This window comes from Neopsephotus bourkii, unplaced genomic scaffold, assembly GCF_033783945.1.
Source record: "Neopsephotus bourkii isolate Nb327-2 ecotype Australia unplaced genomic scaffold, CSIRO-AGI_Nbou_v1 NB_1622, whole genome shotgun sequence".
NCBI classification, from domain to species: Eukaryota; Metazoa; Chordata; class Aves; order Psittaciformes; family Psittacidae; genus Neopsephotus; species Neopsephotus bourkii.
Genome location: NW_026902097.1, coordinates 50638 through 71602, shown reverse-complemented (window position 1 = coordinate 71602; position 20965 = coordinate 50638). Strand labels below are relative to the sequence as shown.

At 49.0% G+C, this 20965-nt stretch overlaps 1 protein-coding gene across 4 annotated transcripts in view; it reads left to right on the top strand.

Annotated features, from left to right (window-relative positions):
- The window catches only part of SH3PXD2B (SH3 and PX domains 2B), a 72951-nt gene that overhangs the window by 5642 nt on the left and 46344 nt on the right, over positions 1-20965 (top strand). For all 4 annotated transcript variants that reach the window (XM_061372820.1, XM_061372818.1, XM_061372819.1 and 1 more), the window contains exon 2: positions 6986-7066. In XM_061372820.1, coding sequence (XP_061228804.1) covers positions 6986-7066 — 81 coding nt within the window. The remainder of the gene's footprint in view (positions 1-6985; positions 7067-20965) is intronic.

Genomic DNA, 20965 nt, shown 5'->3' with positions numbered 1-20965 from the left:
ACAGCTTTGCTTTGGAGGGTATCTCTGTCTTCCGGCTGTTTCATGTAGCAGTGGGAAATAGGAAACAAATGAACCCATGTGTTTGACCTTCACTGCGACTGGGAGCAAACAAGCGGGTGCATATGTTGTACAACTGAGGGGTTGTGCTGCAACTGAGAGGGCTCAGTGGGTTGTCATTGTGGTCCCAGTGATTGGTGTAACCCCACATGTGTGTACTTTTTACCCAGCAGCTTTGTGAGTGCTGTGCCCTGGAGAGCCATACAGCAGAGCAAGAGGAGCTGTCACTGGGTTTTAGGGAGGATACAGTTGAAGGGGTGAATCAGAGCAAGGGGAGATGCCTGCTTTGTAGTCCTGGGTCCATGGGCAGGCTGGCTTGAGTTATTTCCTGTGGTCATGAGGATATGCCCGTCCTCGTGCTGCTGCATCTCTGCTACCCAGCTTCCCCCTGCATCTCTGACTTGATGCTTCTGCTTCTCTCATTTGCTAGACCAAGGTGACCACAGCAGCATCCCTGGTGCCCTGCAGTTACTGCTGAGATTGCTTCTCCATGCCTTTTCTAGAGCCAACTGAACCAACACAACTCTTCTTCTAGCTCTCGCTGTCCACAGAGCAGGAGAAAGGGGGTAACAAGGTGTCTGGGGACTAGCTGTCCTTCTCCTGCTCCAAGCTTCGATGTCCTGTCACACAAGAACCCCACACTCCCCTCCCCAGCCCCACATGCCTGCAGCAGTGGATGCTGATGGAGGGGGGCCAAGCACAGCAGCTTGCCGCCAAGAACTTTCTTTGTTTCCAGCCACCTCCCTCCTTTTTTTTCTTTTCCTCTTACAATTTCCCACTCCCTTTTCTGTATTAAACCCGCTCTAGTTTGCCTCAATCCCTCAGCTGCTTTGGTTTCTGTGCCCCTTTGAATCTGCTGGTGCTCCCTTCTCCAGGGTGCAAGGCTCTCACATCACTTCTCCATGTTTCAGGTTAGGGGGGAGTGCGGGTGGAATAGACACACTGATGCTTTTTCCCCTTTGCTGGCAAAAGATGCTTTAAATATGTGGAGTTTTCCACAGAGGTTTATTGTACATAGCCTCGCTGGACCTGAGACCACACAGGCTCCAGCCCATTGGAAACAGCTCTGCCGACAGCTCTGCCTTTGCTGGAGGCTGTTATGTCTGGCTTTGCTGTAGAAGCTCTGTCGAGTAGCTGGGGACCTATGCTGATGCCTGCTGGTCATGGGTGAGCAGAACTGCATGTCCCTGCAGCCCCATAGAGGTGTCTTGCCATGTTCCATTGCATTGCTTTCCTCCCTGCCATTGTTCATGTGCCTCTGGTGTGGAAATAGGAGGGTTTCAATGTGAGGAGCTCTGGTGCGGGGATGCTTTGGGGCTGGGGAAGCTCAGGGATTGCTGCAGGGCTGTGTCAGTATGGGTGTGCTGCTCCTGGCCTCAAGCTGGTGTAGCTGAATGGTGCTGAGCTCAGGGAGGACTTGCTGCCCCATTTAGCCATGCATTGAGTGCCAGCAGAGAGCTCCCAGGCCAGCCAGCAGCTGCCCTCTCCCCAAAGCCCTTCTTGCAGGCTTTATGCTTGCCCCTGTCCAGACAGGATGCCTTGCAAGTCTCCTTGGAAAACTTGGGAAAACTCCTCCATGGGAGGAGAGAGCCTGAAACTGCAGCTCTAGGTTTCCCTGCAGCTTCAGTCTGCCTTTTTCCATCTCGGATTTAAGCAGTCCAGGCTGTTTCCCAGGTCATGTTTTGTGTATGTCCGCAGTGTGTTTATGCAAGGAGTCCAGAAGTGATTCTTCCAGGAGGTCACACGGCCTCGTGTTTCAGAACGGGAAGCTGTTTCTGTTATTATTTTATTTATTTATTTGAAGTATCTGTTCTTAATTCCATTGCCTCAAGCCAGCTGCTTGAATCACCCCCTCTCTCTAGCCATGTTGTTGTACGGGACAGTGTGCCTATTGAGGAAGGTGCAAGAATGAAGGCTTGTGGAGGACTCCCGAGTCCTCAGTCCCTTTGAGTGGTGGAAGTCACCAGGACCCATTTCAATCTGCAGCACTGAGGCTCTTTATCAGTCCCTGGAAAAATACTTCTTGGGTCTGGCAGCTCCCAAGGCTTATGCTTGCTGCTCATCTCTTTGAAAGGAAAAAAGTAAAATAGCATGAAATCTCTGGCTGCCCTTTCAGATAGAGATAATTCCTGCTGGCTTCTGTCCCCTCTGTTCTCGCGCTCGAGTCCCTGTGACTTGGCCGCTCTGGATGTGTGTCTGAGCTGGCTCCTGCAGCCTCCCTGCCCGACCCTGGAGCTCACCCCCTGCCTGGGGTGCCTTCCTGCTCAGGAGGGATGTCCCGGATGTCCCTCAGGCACTCAGCCACTGTGAGTTGGCAGTGTTTCCCCTGGGCACCCTCGCTGCCATGTGGGCTGATGGCAGCTCTCCTTGACAGCTCTGTTACAGTTGGCCAGGTGCCACTTGCATTTCTTTTAGCAACCTGTCATCTTCTGACAGGTCCCTTAGGAAGGTTTTCAGTCCCACTTTCCACTGGCCCGTTCTCCCTCTGAGCTGCCTCTCCAGAGATGCTGGGGAGAGCAGTGACAGGCATGGAGTCATGCTACAGGAATGCCATGGGGACCGAGCTTGTGATGTGTGGCCAGACAGGCTGCAGGATCCCCTGGGCATCTTTATATTGCTGTACAGGGGACTTGGGTTTTAATGTGACCAAGGAAAATCTTGGGCAGTGGTGGTCCTGATGTCGGTCCCAGCCGGTGATTTCTAAGTAGTTCATATGTGACCAATTACTTGTAATGTAGGGAGTTTATGGAGCCCAAATCCCTGTGGTGTGTGTCAGAGTTCAACCTTTTGCAGGCTTCTATTTTCTGTGAGGGATGTGATCTGCTTTTGCCCTCCACAGGACAGAAGCATAGAGAGCATTTGGTGTTAATGTGAAGTGCTCCTCTCCTCTGTTATTAAAGATCCATCTGCACCTCCAACACTGTCCCCGTGTCCCCCAGGAGTGGAGGGCAGGTCTTGTTTTAGCCTTGCTGTGACTGACAAGGTTGTTCTGTCTGGAGGTCCCCCTGCTCTGTAACAATGGGCTTTCTGCAGTGTGGACTGTGGTTTCATGGCTCGAGGGCAGGGGAGCTGGTGGATGGAAGAGGAGCGATGGGGGGCTGAGTGTGCAGGCATGGGACTGGTTAATCCTGACAGCAGGACATTGTGTGTATGAGTGACCCTGGAAGCTCTGTGCTTCTCTCACCTTACTATTGCGGGACAAACACCATGAGCTGTATCTCAAGGATTTCAGAGGCATGGGCATGATTTTCAGCTATTCCCCCCTAATCCATGGCTGAAATAAAGCTAAAGAGGGTTCAGTCCTGGTGTTTTCTGCCAAAAACGATTGGGTTCTGCCTGGTGACTGCTTCCAAACCTCAGCTTGGCCTGTTGCCTTCAGGCATCAGACTGGTTGTGGGGTTTGACGTGGCACGTGTGCAGCAGCGTAGGCTGGAGCAGAGCAAGGGATGGGAGTGGGGCAGGGTAAGGCATCCTTTCCGGAGGGAGGGGAGCTGCTGGTTCCCAGGTTTCACCGAGTCAGCTAGTTCCCCTCCATGGTGCAGACCCTGCTGCTGGCCGGGGAAGGGCTGTATGTATTTAGATAGCTCTGCCTGTTGGTTTTGGCCAGGGGCCCAGCACATGTGATGGGGGTTCCAGAGCCCCCCTCCTGGGTCTGGCTGCCCGCTGCCTCCCTGCCATCTGCTGGGCTCTCCCCACCCCTCAAGGAAACACGGGGAGGGATCCGACCAGCTGCTCCCCTCTTCCCAGCAGTGCTTCCCTTGGATACGTGTCCCTGAGGCAGTGCTAGCTGCAGCTCTGGGAGATCCTCTTGCTCTTTCCATGGAAAAGGCCTGCTGGTGGTTTCTCTGTGTTATTTCTTTAAAGGACCATAGAAATTGGAGCTGGAGGAAACCCATGAAATAACTGTTTCCACATGCCCTCATCCACACAGCCGGGCTGGGAAAAAGCCTGTCCTCAGAGCAGCCTCTGCAGGATCAAGGGCTGTGGGAGCCAGTGATGGTGTGGCTCCTATCAGGACAAAATTGGGTTTGTTTGAGCTGGTACTTCATGGTGGCTGCTCCTGGCAGGTCATGGTGCAGTGCAAGGCCAGGAGGGGACATTTCAGACCAAGAACAATGCTTTAAAAACTGTCTCGATTATTGAAAGTGTCTTCCAAAAGCACCTGAAAAAGGGATGGTGCCTATGGGAGATTGGTGCCTCATCATCTCCAGTCCACGTGGAAACCATCACTGCGTGGCCAACTGCACCATTCATACCTTTCAACATCCACACTTCTGTTGTCAATTGAAGATATCAACTGAGTTACGTTTTCTGGTGTCTTTTTTAGCCCTAAGACAGCAGGGACTGCATTAGGTATTGGCAGAGACCAAGATCTGTGGTGGTTTTGGCCACCAGAATACCTCAGTGGGATGGGGCAGAGTGCAGGACAATGAATGTTTACAAGGAGAGAGGAACACAGCTGTACTGAGACTGTTCTTATAGATCCTGAGGAGCTCCTGCTCCTGAGGGCTTCCCCATCTTCTCTGCTTTCCACAGAGATGCCCCTGGAGACATTTCCGCTATCCAAATGGGATGTGCGAGACACTGCTATCCAAGCTCCTGACAGATTTGCATTTCAGCAAAATCGGAGTGAGCTCATCAGCTGGGACAACTGCTCCTTCCCTCAGTTGCAAAGGGTGTAATAAAGCGTGGTGTGCCCTCAAATCTCATGGCTTTATTACACTTAAGAGCTTCAAATTCATTTTGGCCTGAGCAAATCCACATCCTGATTAAAATCCCAGTCTAATAAGCTGTTGACTCCAAATAAAGGCAGGATAGGAATAAACAATGAAGAAAAGTTGGCTCTTCCTCCTGCCCCAGTGGAAGGCTTTCTCCAGGCAGGCAGCCAGCAGTGATATAACCCCATAAAGTGCTGTAGACTGGGTAAGAAAGCTGGGATATCAGCTGAGCTTCCAACCAAAATGAGCTCATGCTGGCTTGATGGCATGGCCTGGGGTGAGGGTAAAGGCAGCTTGGATGCTTACTTAGCATCAAGTTAACGCTTAGTTTTCTGATGGCATGGTGGTGACTGGATGGATGCTGTCAGGTACTTCAGAGGCCGTGTCATGCAACTTTATCCATTTTCATTGCAAACTGTGGCCAGCCAAGTTGTATCTGACCTGCTGAGGTCTAGAAGCATGTTCTTGAATGGACATTGTACCTGACCCAATGTACAGTACTTGTCAAGCCACTTTTGTGGTAAGTAAGCACAGTGTCTGGGCCTCCCTTGCAGCAAATCATAGTCCATCCACAGGTCCAACAGATGCTGTCTTGAAGAAGCCCTCTGTCTTCCTTGTGTTAATATGCAGAAAGAGCAGGTCTTTTGGCTTAAAAAGGGAATTTGTGAATGGGGAGGGTTGTGATTAGCTGAATAAAGCCTGTAAGATGATGATGAGTGAGTCAGATTTGTCTGGGAGATGCTGGTGGTGCCTGTGACACCCAGCCAGCTTCCTGCAAGTCAGCAGAGTGCCTGCAGCTGTGTTTGGGCTGATCATCTAGGTTAAGAGAAGTGGTCATTGAATTGCTGGGTTGAAAGTACTGAAGTCCTTTATTTTAGCCATAAGAACTTGCTTCATCTTGCTGCCTCTTTTTCCAACTTAATTTGGAAGTGGTTCCACTGGAAAGAGTGTGTCATTCCTCAGGAGTCTCCTGAGTCTCCTCACCTTGGAGGGTCATGCAGCATCAGCCCTTTGAGCAGCACAGTAGTTTTGATTAGATTGTTTTAGTAGAGCATTTGAGCAGGTTTGATGAGCTCCAATAATTCAGCGTTGTGCTACCCATTTGAATCTCCTTGTGTTTGAGTTTTGATGTTGGGCTGGGATGTTGGACACATTCCAGGACCTGGAAAAATGACAGAAACCTTGTGAAACTCTTAACGGATTCAATTTTAAATACTAAACCAGCATCCTAAGCATCCTCACACTGAATTAAGTTAGCTGAAGTTCTAGCAGGTCTGTCCACCTGAGCTTCTGAATGTTTGTTCCTGCTTCAGTGAATCAACACTGGAATTAATGGTAGAAATAAGCAGGACATGACAGTTAGAAGGAAAAATGCACATACCCTCATTCCGCTTAGCATTCTGCTTAGTCAATCTGTTATCAATTAGCGAAGACTGAGAGTGTTAAACGGGCATCTCATGGGGGGTCATCTTTGGTTTCTGTGAACAACAAGCAAGGACATTAGATAAGTAATTGCTTAATTCTGTTACTTGCTTCTTGTCTTTCATAGAAGAATAAAAACACAAAACAAAAAAAGGCTTTTCTTTTTTTATCCATCCATCACCAGTAAAAGCTTGTGAATAACCTGCAATTACCAGGATTGATTGTGTGCCAGTTTAAGGAGCAGGAGGTAATTTGCACCCCAGCAAGTTTAAGTAAACAAAACCTCAGAGCTGCTTATGGCAGGACAGATGGAGTTCCACACACCTTGTGGGTTTGAGTCTTTGCAAGCCCCAGCCCTGAGACCTGGGCTGGCGGTGATGTGTGGTGCTGCACCCTATGGGCTTTGGGATCTCGACATCAAACTTGGTGCTGGAGCCATAGATGGGACGGCCACAGCATAGTTATTAGCCCGTAATGTGGTTGTGTCTGGAGTAACTTTAACTGTGGTTTTACACAGAATCACCCTTTCACATTCAATGTATGTCCCTATTTAGGGATGGGGAGCTGTCTTAGTTCACAACTAGCAATAGGGATTTAGTAGACATCAGTGGGGCTTCATAATATACACTGAAATATTTTCTTGTATTGCTGAAATGACTTCAAGTTCTCCCATGAACTTCCCTGGTTGACATCCAGCAGTGGGGTTGCGCTGGAGCTTTAGCAGCTTTGGGGTTGTGGTACAGGTCACTGGGTCTCTCCCCTCTGATTTCTTCCTTTGTTCCTCACAGGTATACATTATCAAAGTCACCTGGTCCAATGGGTCCACAGAAGTCATATACCGACGGTACAGCAAGTTCTTTGACCTGCAGGTAAGCATTTCACCACTTCTTGGGGTTTTGGCTTGAAAGATGTGGTCAGTTGGGAAGCGCAGTTTTTGCCTTACACTAAGCACACCTTTTGTCATCTCCCAGAAGATGTTTTGGTTTGAGGAAACTTGAATGCGATTTTGGACATGCTTCAGAAACCAAGAACAAACCAACCCCAAGAGCTGGACTTCTTGCTCCAGTGCCTCCTGTGCATTGGTGGGGACACCCGAGGTGTTTTGCGTGTCTCCAGTGTTATGGTTCTGCTGTCACTCCCTGGACTAATGCACACAGGGCTGTGTAGGCGCGTTTGAATTCCTGCAAACCTCTGCAAGCGGTGGGGGTTTTGTTGGGTTTTTTTGTTTGCTTTGAGGAGATTTTGTTGAAGTTAGGCCCAAAGTCCATCCCTGCAGAGCTAATAAATACTGCTATCCCAGCAAAACAGGGCTGCTGTTGGCAAGTGCCAATTCCCTCTGCCTGTGTCCGGCTGGCTGGTGTTTTGGGGAGCAGGCACTGGGGAAATGCAGAGCACTGCCAGCCCAGAGAGCGGCTGCTTTAGCAATTACCTCCTGGTGCTGAGGGAGCCACGAAGAAAATGGAGTCAAGAGGGAGAGAGGAGGCTGGAAAGGCAATTGGGAGAGGCTGGGTTGCAGAAAACTGGAGCTGGTGTTCTGGGCGAGAGGCAGAGGGTGTTTTCCACCCCATCCATGGTGGAGATGAGCCAAGGGGTCTGGCTGAGCTTCATGGGCCAAAATACAAACGGAGCTGTTGGAACGGGCTTTGTGCAGATGAAGAAAGAAAATGCATGAAGGGATCTATGCACCAGCAGCAGCTGCCAAAGTTGTCACTGCCATGACACTTATGGTCTGTGCACAGGACCTGGAAGGAGCTGGGCACCCTCTGTTTGCAATTACCCTCTCAGGTGAAGCTGAGCATCACTTTATGCTTTATTTGAAAGGGTGCTATGGTTGCCTTTCCTGAAATTGCTGCATCCAGGCACAAATATGCTGTTAAAACTACAGCACATCTGGGTCTGTACAACAAAGCAAGCTCATGGGAATCCAGATGGTTTTCCTAGCTTCAGCTGGCATCAGTTCAACCTGCCTAAGCCTAGGATTGTGTGGGACGGCTGCTCACATCTGTGATGCCCTGTCTCCTGCCCAACAAGGCACCTTCTGCAGAGCCATGGATATGACTGTGAGGGTGAGCACATGGAGTAAACACTTTGAGAGCCCAGCTTTGGCAAGACCCTGGGTGTCCTCACCCTGCCCCATGATGCTGTTCCACAGCATCGTGCCAGGCAAGGTAAGGTAGGGTGGCACAAGTGGCTGCTGGTGCAGGCAGGGGTTAAGCTGTGTGCAGCTGCTTGTGTAACCAAGGAAATACTAAAGTAAATAAACAGGGAACAGCTGTTGGGCCACAGCCAGGGCTGGAAGGAAATGGAGCTCGATGCTTCCTTCTCTGCAGCATCTCATCTTCACTGGTGCTGCAAGGTGGTGGCCAAGCCCATGCCATCATTTGCTGCAAGGTGCACAGTCCTTTGGAGTTTATATGTGAAGTTTATATGTGATAAACTTGTGCTTCCAGATGTGCTGTTTTCCTGGGCTGCCTTGCTCCTTGTGGGGAAGGACATGTAGGGAAATAGTGGCTGTCCTTCCTCATTTCCTCCCCTTCCATCTTGGCTGGAGCCGTGCATGCTCCTAGATGGAAAGAGTCATCACTGGAGAGTGTGTGGAGCCAGAGACTCAAACTGCCTCTGCAAAACACCCTGTAGCATCTTTAGAGGCAGAGATACTTTATGTATGAATATATATTGTGTGTTTATATATACATGTGTATAAATATATAAATATGTATACCTTCCCATACACACATAGGAAGGTATAAAGCAAACATGTTCCCCTTCCCTGTTCCCTGTAGCTTTTCCTTTAAAAAAGAAATAACCACTCCTTTTTGGCTCTGTTGAAAGAATGAATGCAATTGTGGTTTTTCCCTTCCTTCCCCCTTATCACACATGCTTCCTGGTATCCTTATGTTAAACTTGTGGTGCAGTGCAGTGGAAATTGGATTGAAAGGCAAGGAGTGAAACAGAACCTCTTAGCACAGTGGAAAAAAAATGCTCTAGGTAGGACTGGTAGCATTGACTGTTGCTATTGCTGGAGGCCTTTATTATATGACTGTTGGATGACTCTGTGCCAAATTTAGCTCTTTAGGCAGAAATTTTCCGTGCTGGAAATTATTCATGCCTTTGGTTATTAAAAGTAGAAAACCACCCAAAACCCCCACAAAACAACTGATCGGCAAAAACGGTTCAGCTGCTTCTGAAGACATAGTAAGAGGGGAAAATCTTTCTCCCGGGTCCAGTTGTGATGATCTTTTTGATGTGTTGGAGGAAGAGTTGGAAACTTGATCACAGGTGATCCCTGTGTCAAGAGTCTGTCTTTCATGTTCTCCAGTGAAAATCCATCCAAATTTAATCGTACTTAGGGGCTTGAGCAATCACAGAACATGCATGTTTGGGTAGAGATATTTGTTAATTCCATGTCTATGTTCCCAGTGATTCTGGCTGCACTTTCCATGCTCCTGCCAGAAGCTGAGCAGGGTTTTGGGTTTTCTACAGCAGCTCCGGCCACATTTGGGTCAATGTTGGTGCACCCTCTTTTGTTGTCAGTGACCCTCCTGATTAACCCAGCCAGGAGGACAAGGAAGCCATTTGATCCAGGTAGGGGAGAGGAGAAGAACGTCTTGGGCCAGGAGTGAGGACTGACCCTGGGGAATGATGTGAAGTTGCAGTTTGGAGCAGCACAGGCACCATCATGTGAGTGGCTGGGGAGTTTCTCCTGATATTCCCTGTGGAATATCCCACAGCTGAATCGCTTGTCACCTTCCATTGTGGCCAAACAGTTATTTTAGGAGTAGAGCCAAGTAAAACACATGCACGCTTAGTACTGACAGCCTCGCTGGCTGGGCTGCTCCCACTGCAACCAGAGGGCAAAGTGTCCGTGCCTCCCCAGCCAGGCAGGAATGACAAAACACAAACTGCGCATCTGGATGCAAAAACACCAGACCAGGCATTCCTCATACTGGAATGGGGAATGTCAAAAGCCACCTTGCTGGTCGCAGTAATGCTGTGCTGTTATTAGCTAGGAGAGTTCAAGGTGTTGCCTGAATGCTGTGAACTTGCAGAGCTCTTCCCTTTGGCTGTCATTGATACCCGGAGGGTGGGCCGCTTCTGCGAAAGTCCTAGTTTATAGCTCACTGCTGTGAGCTATCAACAGCCTTCTGAGCACCACCCTGCTGTCCTCTTCCAAGGGTGTCAAGATCTTCTTCTGCCTAATTACATGCTTTCGTCCCATTGACCATGGTCACACAGGAGATTGTCACCCCCTTGCCAAGAGCTGATGATCAGTATTCGTTCTGCAGTTCAGCTCCTGTGTCTCAGCATGAGGCACAGGCTGCTTCGTTGTGGTCCAGTGTTTTGAGCAGATGAAGTAGTGGCCCTCATCCCTTGGGAAGTGAGCAGATCATACCCTTTCCTTCTCTGGGGTCATCAGAGGAAGATTTGGTGTACTATGCTAGGCAATGAAATTGGGAAGGGAATGCTTAAGCTGAGGAATACCACTTCCACCTCCTATATACTGCTCACTGCAGGAGGAAACTTTCAGCAACCTGGGCAGTGTTCAGGAGTGGGTTCTCTGTGTTCAGATTCCTACCACCTCTCCTCCTTGCTTTCTCCATTAATGTTTTCTGTCACACAACAATTTACATAAGAGCAACTTTATAGGGATTAAATACAAACCCTAGATGAAAATTGTAGTTCTGAAATTTGAAACCTCAAATATGATTTGTAGTAAATTTGTAACTACAACTACTAAACTCAGTTCTGCATGAATCTCTTGGCTGGAGGAATAATTTCCTTAGAACAGGACTGAGAATCATTCGTAATGCTCAGTATGCCAGATGTGAGCTATTGGGAGCAGATGGATGCTGTTCCGAAGAAATAAAGGCAATAAGATTGATGCTCGCAAGGATGCCAGTTGTATTCTGGACACTAACTGGGGTTGGCAGGTACGCTGGAAATGTTAGCTGGCATGGAAGTTGGTAATCAGATATGTGACTGGCTGTCTCTGATGGACAGATATAGAGGACTGGGGTCTTGGATGCCTGAGAGGTGCTTCCAGCCCTGCTGGTGAGGGAAGAGCCATGCAGTGAGTACAGGGCTCTGTTGGATCACACTGGATGCATCACTCAGGAGGAGGTTAACAAGTCTCTTGGAAGGATCCTCTTTAAACTGTTGGCTGTAAGAAGCAACACTGTTGGTTAGAGAACAGATACTGGCTTGTATTTTGTGTTTCTTTTATGGAAACCCCCAAAAAGAAACATTTTTTCCCCACTCTGTAATTATGAGCTCATCAGCCCCGATGGTGGTTGTTTCAAGTCTTCATGTGACCAGGAACCGCTGTTGTCTCACTGTGCTTCTAAAATGTCCTCTACACCCAAACCCTACGCTTTCACACCTTTACCACTATTACTGATCCTCAGTGCTTTCCCCGGAGAGGAGCTCTGCTCCATGTCCTCAACCTCCTCTGCCTTTCAGCTGCAGCCATTCTCTTCTCGACCAGGAGTCTGCCTGGCTCTTCTCAGTCCTGCCTTGTTTTGTATCTCGGACAGCAAGGCTTGTGGCTTTGCAGCTGGGAGCAGACTTCATTGCTTGTGAGCTGTGATGGAGCCGGGTCTCAAAGCTTCCCCTTGGAGCAGGCTTTGCTGTTCATGCCATGTCCTGCCTTTTTACCACTAAAGCAGCTCCTCTGGCAGGCAGCTGCAAGCCCTTAAAAATGAAACTGCCATTCATGGAATCATAGAATGGTTGGGGTTGAAAAGGACCTTAAGAGCATCCTGGTCCAACCCCCTGCCATGGGCAGGGACACCTCACACCCATGTCACCCAAGGCTCTGTCCAGCCTAGCTTTGAACACTGCCAGGGATGAAGAATTTGCCACTTCTGTTCCAGGATGCCCTCCTTGGGGACAAGTTATCCCAGGCTTTCCCCCTTGCACTCAGAAACCTTTCCTTCAGTCCTTGTCCTTTCATTGTTTGCCACTGAGAAGAGCCTGGCTCCATCCTCGTGACACTCCCCCTTTATATATTTATATACACTAAGGACAGGGTGATGCTGCATGGCTTCTTCTCTGCACAGAAGCTTAATTTTGAGCCCAGGGATAGAGATGTGATAGAGGCTGGAGTAAAGGCTCAATGCATGATTCAGACAGAAAAAATGAGAATTTTAAGCAACATTAAAACTGTCTCTGGCTCTCTACCTCCCTCCTTTCTGTGTGTGCATTGAGTGTGTTTCCCAGTCCTCTTGCTTGTCCATATGTTTAACAAATCCCTCAGGTTCATAGCTGGAAACTTTCAGCTTTGACCCACCTGGAGCGATGTCATCTTGGAGAGAGTCCTGCAGCCCTCAGGCCAACGGCTTTGTGTGTAACACAGAAAAAATAGGCTGTTGAAGTGGTGCCTGCTTTTACGAGAAAACTGGCAAAAGGCAACGGTCTGTGCATGTCGTCTCCATGTGGTGGATAGATTAGCCCTTTCGGAGGGGGTTCTGCACTACTTGTGTGCATGCAGCCACCAGGCAAAGATGGGGAGGGAGGGAAAGTCAGTGTCTTAGTAATTCAGACTGCATTAAAATGTGCTCAGAAGGCGTTAGCTGGCACACAGAGAAGAATTGTTCTCATCAGCCTGTTTCAGGCAGTTGGGCTCTTGAAAAATTAAAATGAGCCTCATGCATTGCTTCCAGTACTGTGAGCGCTGTGCTTGCCTTCCTCTTCATCTGCTCTTCAAGCTGGGCTCCTGGCAGGGCCCAGCATTCACAAAGGTGAAGTAGATGTTATCTTAATTCTCCAGATATGAAAAGCAAGGGGCAGACGTGCCAGGTAGTGTGAGCCAACAGCACAAGGCCCCTTCAGGTGGGAACACAAACCGAGGCACCAGGTAGATTACACCCCTCTTCTGGGTCATGCCTGGTCCTGGCGGCCTCTTTGATGCAAAAGCCCTAAGGCATCTCGGCAGTGCTGTGGCTGCAGGAGATGGATGGATGTCTTTCTGTGTTCAGGGATTGTAAACAAGGCTCTTTCGATAGCTATTTCGTAACAGGAATCTTATTTCAGCACATTGGGGATTTCTTTTTCCTCCAGGGTTTATGGAGTTCAGCAAAATTCTGCAGGGTTGCGTGTGTGATGTACTTTGTGGTTTCACCCTGCCACAAAAAGCCAGGATCTTGTGGTTAGAGAGCTGGATCATGAAAGACAGGCCCTTGCGTGACCAAGGACAAGAAAAACCCCACAGCTTCCTATGGTGAGGTTTCTGCTTTGTAAAGCAACTATTTGTTTCCTCTGTGCTCAGAGGACTGCACTGAGAGCTGTGAACTTAAGCACCATGTGCAGAAGTATAGAAACAGTGAGTTGTCGTAACCGAACCCAACAGAAGAAACGCTTCCAGTTAACTAAGGACTACCTCTGTCTGTAAAATCCAGCCTATATTTTTCCAGCAGTGCATCAGACATCGTCATCGTTCTCCTCCTCTCTCACTTCACAGAGAGCATGCATGGTCCAATGCACTTCAGCCTAGTTAAAAGTTGGCTCCTTAATTTTTCCTCTCTCCAAATGTCTCCCATTTATAGCTTTCCAGCATTTGGCAGCCGGGAGCCAGCGCATTCCCATGCATGCTAGCGCCAAGGCAGGTCAGTGAGTTATAATTGGCTCTAGCTGGCACCCTGACTAGCTGCTGCGTTCTGTGCCTGGCAGTGAGTGGGGCTGTGAGCTGCTGAAAGCCGTGCCTGCCTCTGGGAAATGGCAGCTTGTCCTCCCGGAGAGTCCATGGGGATGGAAGTTCCCAGGGCTGGTGTACACTGGGATGAGCGCGGGCAGTGCGTGTCTGCAGCAGAAATCCTTTCCAGTTCTCGTAGCTAAAGCTTTTTCTCGAGCAGCTGCTGGAAACAGCACTCAATGAGTTTGGGTTTATTCTAAGCTGATGGCCAGCATTTGCCTTTTCCTTTTGCTCCGAGCACGTGGCTCTGCAGGCTGTGTCTGCAGCCTCGCCAAGTTTCTGCCATCCTCCCTCTTGCCTCCAGAGCAGTTTTGCTTCTTGCTGGTTTGCTACAGGCCCTGAGGGCTCCCACTCACCTCCTGGCTCCCATCTCTGCTGGCTCCCATCAGATGATCCTTTCTTGTTCCCAGGCTCATCGCCTGGTGCTGCCATGGTGGCCTTGTGGCAAAGGAGAGCTGGCTCCTGAGCCCAGGCTCTGTTCATTCATCCCTGTTGGCATCCCCTGTCTCCTTCCCTCTGGAAACTTGGCAGAGTAGCTGGAGGAGGCGCGCTTTGCTTCCCAGCCCTGGGGGAAGGATGCCCCACTTAAAGCATTGCTTGGTGGGTGTAATCTGTAGGGGAGCTTCTGCTGAGTGTAACCCAGGAGAGAGGAAGCATAAAGATGGGAGGTAAAAAGTTTTGCCTCCTTGGGGACAGAACTAAGATCCTTGCTGACCATCTGGTGTGGGTTTATTTCAGTAATGTGTTCAGTAATGTGCTGTAACACAAGGCGAGGGGTTACACTCCTCTCTCTGTCTCTGGGTGAGCTAATGCCCTTCCACTCCACAGCTACTTCATGAAAAAGCCCTGGAAATTCAGCTGCCCCGTTCATGGGAGGGCTGAGGGGCATCCCCAGGAGGGCAGGAGCTCACTGCTGGCCCCTCTTCAGCCCATGGGGAGGTGCCTGCCTGGAGCTGGCTGTGGCCAGGGTCTTTGTTGAGGTTTGTGTGGGTCTGGCCTGATGCAAGAGTCTCAAATCATTCTTAATCAAGCTAATGCAGCTCAGTTTTCTGGGAGAAAGATCTGCAATTTATGTCATGTAGCAGCAGCTCTGGATCCGAAACAAACCAGCTTCAAGCTGCTTCTGGAAGAGCCAAGGATGGATAGCAGTAAATCAGTGCAAAGGAGTCTATCTCAGAGTCATGATTTTTTAGTAAAATGGCCAGGTTCTGTGTGTAATGCTAAATCTGTATGATACTGCATGGACCATAGCATGCACTACACGTATTTTGTGGGCATATAGGAAATGGAAGCATCTGTGCAGTTTTATGGTGAATGGGAGATGGAAATAAGAGCTGGGAGATACAGAGGGAGATGGTGGCTCTGGGGTTCTCCTGGCCTTGCAGAGGGAGGCGATAAAGCTGAAAGAACAACATGTTCTCATCCAGTCTGGATTTTCCACTTCTTTTCTATGCCTTTAATTGAATGTCACAGGTCTTCCACAGTGCTGTAAATCACTGCTCCCACACTGGCTGTTAAAAGTGCTTTTGGTGAAGGATGTCTTGCAGCCTCAGAGTCCCCTTGCAAAGAGAGGTGTAGACCTCTGCAGTGATCTTCCTTGTGTGCCTGGGGACAAGTGAAGAATTTAACCACTTGCTCTGCCTTCCCAGCACTCTGCTCCATGTGAGAAGTGATGCTTCTTTCTTCTTACTTTCCTCGCATGTTTTTTTCCTTTTCCTGTATTCTCTCTGCCTTGAGGCTTGTCATGCTTCTCATTGCCATCTCTGGGATCCAGCACAGACTTTTTCCTGGGTATGTGGCAAGCATCCTGTGGGAGGGATGAGGGAGGCCCATCTGTGCCAGCTGCAGTGAGGCAGCTCCACAGGCTGGACTAGGGGAGACCTCGCAGGGAGAAAAGGATGGGTGTGCAGGATCTGCCCTTCCTCTGTGATTCATGCCTTCCAGCCAGCTGGGAGTGGGGAGGGGAACCTCCTTAACCAGAAAATGGAGAGGGGAAAATGAGATGTGGTGCCAGTGGGTGGATGCTGTAGGGCTCCAGCAGCCAGCCTGTTCCCTTTTTGATGCCATGGTGACTTCGTGGTTTTCCTGCCAGTGGCTGTGGCTGTGCCTTTGCTTCTGCAGAACCCTGTGGTTTTCCACTGCCACGGGGTATTCCACTGCTGCAGGGTGCATGGCACCCTTTCTGCCCATCATCCCATCACCTTGTGGATCCCACACATCCCCAGGCTGGGTACTGCTCTACACCCTGTTTTATAATGACTCCTATATTCTGATGTTATCCAGTATTGCAATGTGAACAATAACCTGTGTGGAAAATGGTCTCCCTTGTGAGCTGGTGGCAGGAGGAGAGTCAGCATTTTCCTTGTCTTAATTCACCACTCTGAGCCTTTCTGCCTTACTGGTACCATATCTTGAGGCCTTTGCAGTAGGGGTGATTTACTGAGCGGTGAATTATAAATGATGTTTATGCCTGTCTTTACCTGGCAGCATGGAAATCTGATCTTCGAAATTAAATTTGGTGTAATTAAGGTTGGTGAATTTATTGTTTTAATACTGTCTTTGATGACAGAATGTTAAGGTTTGAACAAGAAAAAGCTTTCATTCAGATGAGTGTTTTTTTCAGTGCAGATAGCATATTAAATTGGCCAAACCAGGTATTTTTTAATGGACAAGGTGCTGTTGTGCACCTTGCAGAGAATTCCTTGTGGAGAATTTCCTCTGCAGGCTCAGCCTGCTGATCATTTACCATCAGCTGTGCTCTGGTACTTGACCTTTTTTGGAGAGGAAGGAGGTACTTTGTTATAGCAGACTTTGAGAAATGCCTCTCTTAGTGCCCAGTTTGGGTGTAAAGAGGTTTGGGACCCCTCTTGGGGCTGGTCCTCCCCACGCTGGCATCAAACCAGCTCACATCCCTGCAAGCTTGGAGGGGCTCGAGGAATGATGATGAGGAGGGTGGAGGAGAGACCTCTCCCTGTCTTTGTGCTGCAGGAGAAAAGTTTGGTTGGTTCAACCATGTTGTGCAGCTTCACTTTGGTGGGCATGTTGCCCAGGCACTGAAGAGCCATCCACACTGCTGATGTGTTCAGCCTTGCAGAGTGCAGCTTCTATTTGGGGGGATTTTTTGCTTGTTTGGGGTTTTTATGAATAAATATTGCTGGAAAATGCAGGAAATGTTTCTTAGAAAAGTAAGTTGTGGGTCTTGCTCTCTGTCTGAGAATTTCTACCTGTAGAGCCACTGCTGGCAGCAGGCATTGCTCCTTTCCAGCACCTCTGGTAGGGACCCAAAATCTTGGCATTCTCACTCAATCTCAGTCAATAGAAAGTTGCAATCCCATGGTTTTTAACTGCACACATACATACTGAAATGGCTGATGAAACAGCCATTTGAAGAAGGCTTTGTGTTTGGCCATGCAGAGTGCCAAGCTGGCTGGGAGGCTGTGCAGCTCCTCAAAATAGTGAGGTTTCCTTGCCCTAAGCTGGGAAGAAAGCTGGTGTTTAAATTTTAGCAAAGAAAGAAGCTCCGTTCAGGATGTGTAAAAAGTTCTCTTGGTTTTTCACTATTAATTTTTGTAGAAACCAGTTTCCTTTTAATGCATCACTTAAAATGTGAAAAAAATAAGAATCTCTTTAATTTTAGCTGTTGGGTTTTGCTGTTCAAACCGAAACGTTAATTGAAACGGATACTTGTCTGCTGATCTTTCTTCTTGGCAAATCAGCATTTTCCAGTTCCCCTCCTGTCCCCCTCCCACACTTCCTCTCACCTCCAGGAAATAAATCCTGCTGGCAGGTTCCCAGGGAGCTCTGAGGTTTCCATGTGGGGGCAGTTGCTTTCCACCTGCCAACAGGTGGCTGCTTTAGGCCCCAAAATCGTGCTGTTTTTTATCAATCAGTGAATTTGGCTGAAGGCTGTCAGGTTTTATCTTTGTGGTGAAAGAGAAGAGCTGTAAGATGAGGATGCTGTCAAGGTTCATACTCCTTTGAGGTTTAGCTATGCTGGAAAACCTTGGCATTCTTCAATCTCCCTCTATCCTGGTTGGATCCTAAAAAAGCAGGTGCAGTTCAAGGCATGTGGCTTGGGCTGAATTTTGTGTGAACTCTGCATTCTCGTGTTTAAGTGCATAGAAAGCTGCAGGGTTGCTGCGCTTTGCCTGCTGCTAGGGCTCCTCCATGGTGCCTCTGTGTTTGCTGGCTCTGGGCCCTGGTGAAAGGTGAATATCCAGGGTTATGACGGCATTCTTCCCACTGGAGGTGCACTGCATCCTGCTTTATGCATTCCCAAAGGCTCCCCACAGAACTCCCTATGGGCCAGCTCCGCTGCTCGGTGCTCACTCAACCCTTTCCTGGTCAGTGCATTAACTCCTCCATAAGCCGCGAGGGCCAGTCTCCTCCATCAGACATCGCTTAACAGCGCTGTTCTGGTTTTGCAATAAGCAGAGTGTCTTGGCAAGCTCCATTCCTTTGGCAAGGGCTGAAATCAGAAGTGCTCAGAGCCCTCTCCTGTCATCATGCAGACAGTGGCAGTGCCGGGCTCCTCTGCGGCTGTGGGTATGTGCAGTCTGCAGAGGCTTCTGCTCACCTGGGACTTCGGGCACCAATGAATTTGGCATCTTTAAATCCCACCATTTCTGTCAATGGAGGAATGCAAGAGCAGTGTGCTCCATGAGGGAAACAGGCTGCTGGTCTGGGGTGGGGATGCTGTGGGGACACTGGTGGGTTCATGCAGGAGCTGGGTTGGTTTCTGCTGTTCACCCAGGGCTCTGGGGTTCCATCAGCTTCTGTCTCTGCCAGGCAGTGAATTTTATTGTCAGATGGGAGAGGGTGGAAAGAAGCATGGTCATGCTAAGAGCTAAGGCGTATCTGTTTTGAATGGAGACCCTGGTTTTGGCAGTTAAACCTCAGGGGTTTGTAGTGTCTCGTTTTCTACCTGCAAAATTGCACTCGCTGCCATGGAGCTGTTCTTGATGGACACCACCATGAACCCAAGCAGAATATCCTCCCTTGGGTGGGGATGAAAAGCTCTCCATGTTGGCCTTTCTGCTGACTGTGCTTGCTTGGAAGATGGGGTTTGTGTTTAGGGAAGGAACAGCAGGGAAAACAGTTAGCAAGAAGTCTTACGCAAGAGGAGGATTGTGAGGCTGGTGTTTCTGACCAGCAGTGCTCTCCCAAGTGGTAGGACTGCAGTTTTTGCAGCCCTGCGTGTAGCTCCTTTGTCTCATCACGTTTGGGCCTGCCACAGATTGAAACCTTTGCATTAATTTCAGGGAAAGAATGTACACTGGTCTGCTTCTCCTCATCTGGAGTGGGGAAGGTTTGGGGAAGGGAGGGATCAAAGAGAAATCACATCATGAGCTATTTAGGGGAGAAGCTAGGGACAAGCATCTTGAGGTTCTGGCAAGCATGCAGCTCCAAGTGGGGTGGCATTCATGTAAGGTCTGTCTGACCTGTCACTGCAATGCTTGACTGAAGGTTGCCTCTTGGCATGAAGCACTGTGTTAGATGTGAAACTAGATCTGGTTGGAGTATTTGGGCACAGCCCTCCCCCTTGCTATGCCTTGGCTGCTCAACACATGAAATAGGACAAATGTGCTGGTATTTCCCCACTGTTGTTTCTATTTGCACAGCAGAAACTAAATCTCATGACTTCCCAATCTTCCAAGTATGGGATGCTAGAGAGGAGGATGTGGGTGAACATGAACTGTCTTTGCAGCCTTTGCTATGGATGCTGCTGCTGTGACAGCTCTAATCGTGGTTATGGTGGTGGTTCTGTGGTGTTTGTCACCAGCCTGGGGCAAGGGATGCAGCTCTTCCCAGCTCCCATGCTGAGGCTCCTTCCAGGGGTACTTCCCGTGTGACACAGTCCTGGCTGGAGGGATGTTCCCATGGACGGGATGGGGAAGAGGAAGCGGTGCAGACCACACCGGGTATTGCTGCTCTGTTCCCAAGCACGTCTACCGGCAAGAGTCATTTCCCACGGCTGGGTTGTGGTGATGAATTATGGATGCTGTACCAGTTGCTTGGTGATGTTAATGCTCTGCTCCTGGTGCCTGCATGGAGTGCTGCAGCTTTCAGCACTCATCTGTGCAGTCTGGGACCTGCTTACCCAATGCCATCTAGAGGCTGCAATTATCAGAAATTAAATGGAAAATGGATTAGTAAAGTACAGTAAAGAGAATGATGACTTCCAGGATTCAGCCCCAATGAATTGTATGTAAAGAGCAATGCCTTTTAATCACCCAAGAAGCAGACAGAGGGATCAGCAGTAATGTGAGGAGCCTGTAAATGGGAGACTGCCTGCTGTTCTTCTCCAAATCTGAGGTTTTCTTTTTCTTCTTTTAAACACTAGACTCTCTCCTTAGTTTCTCTGAATTATATTCTTGACAAGCTTACAAAAGGATGGAAAGCAAGTAGTGCTTTTTGGGGGCAACCAAAAATAGGTGGTAATTTTGGATCCCGCTATCTTGGGGTGTCTCACCCAGTGTCTTGCTGGAGCTGGGTTTTGGGGAGGTGCAGCTTTGTCTGCCCTCTCATTCCTTTCTGGGTGCCTCAGAGTGGGTACCTGGAGCTACTTGTTGCTTTTGAAAGCATACAGGCTTCAAATGTCTTAGAAAAATGATATTTTTTTTTTAATGCTCTTGTGGATGGGCACAGAACAGACATACATGGCTGTGGGAGCAGGACCTGGCTTGACCAGAGACACCAATCTGGAGACAAGGCTTTCTCCTTCCATGCCTCTCTCTTTCATCCATCTGTTGCAATTAGCACATTGGTGATATCGGGGACTAGAAAGTCCCAATCTCTCATAAACATGATAATCTTTTAGGGATTTCTGGGGTTTAAACTTCAAGGCTGGATGATAAAACAGGAAGCTTCTTACACTGAGGTTACCACAGACTTCTAGGGCTTCAGTGCTTGGGGCTGAGCGTATCCTTTGCTAGGAATCCCAGCATCCCTGGTGGGCATGCAGTGCCCATTGTGGTCTCAATTGCTTATAATGGAGCTGAGCTCAGAGAATCAGTGGGTGCTCAGGCTGGAAACATCTCCTGGGCAGTGGAAGCTTTTTGTCTGACTGCTTTTGAAG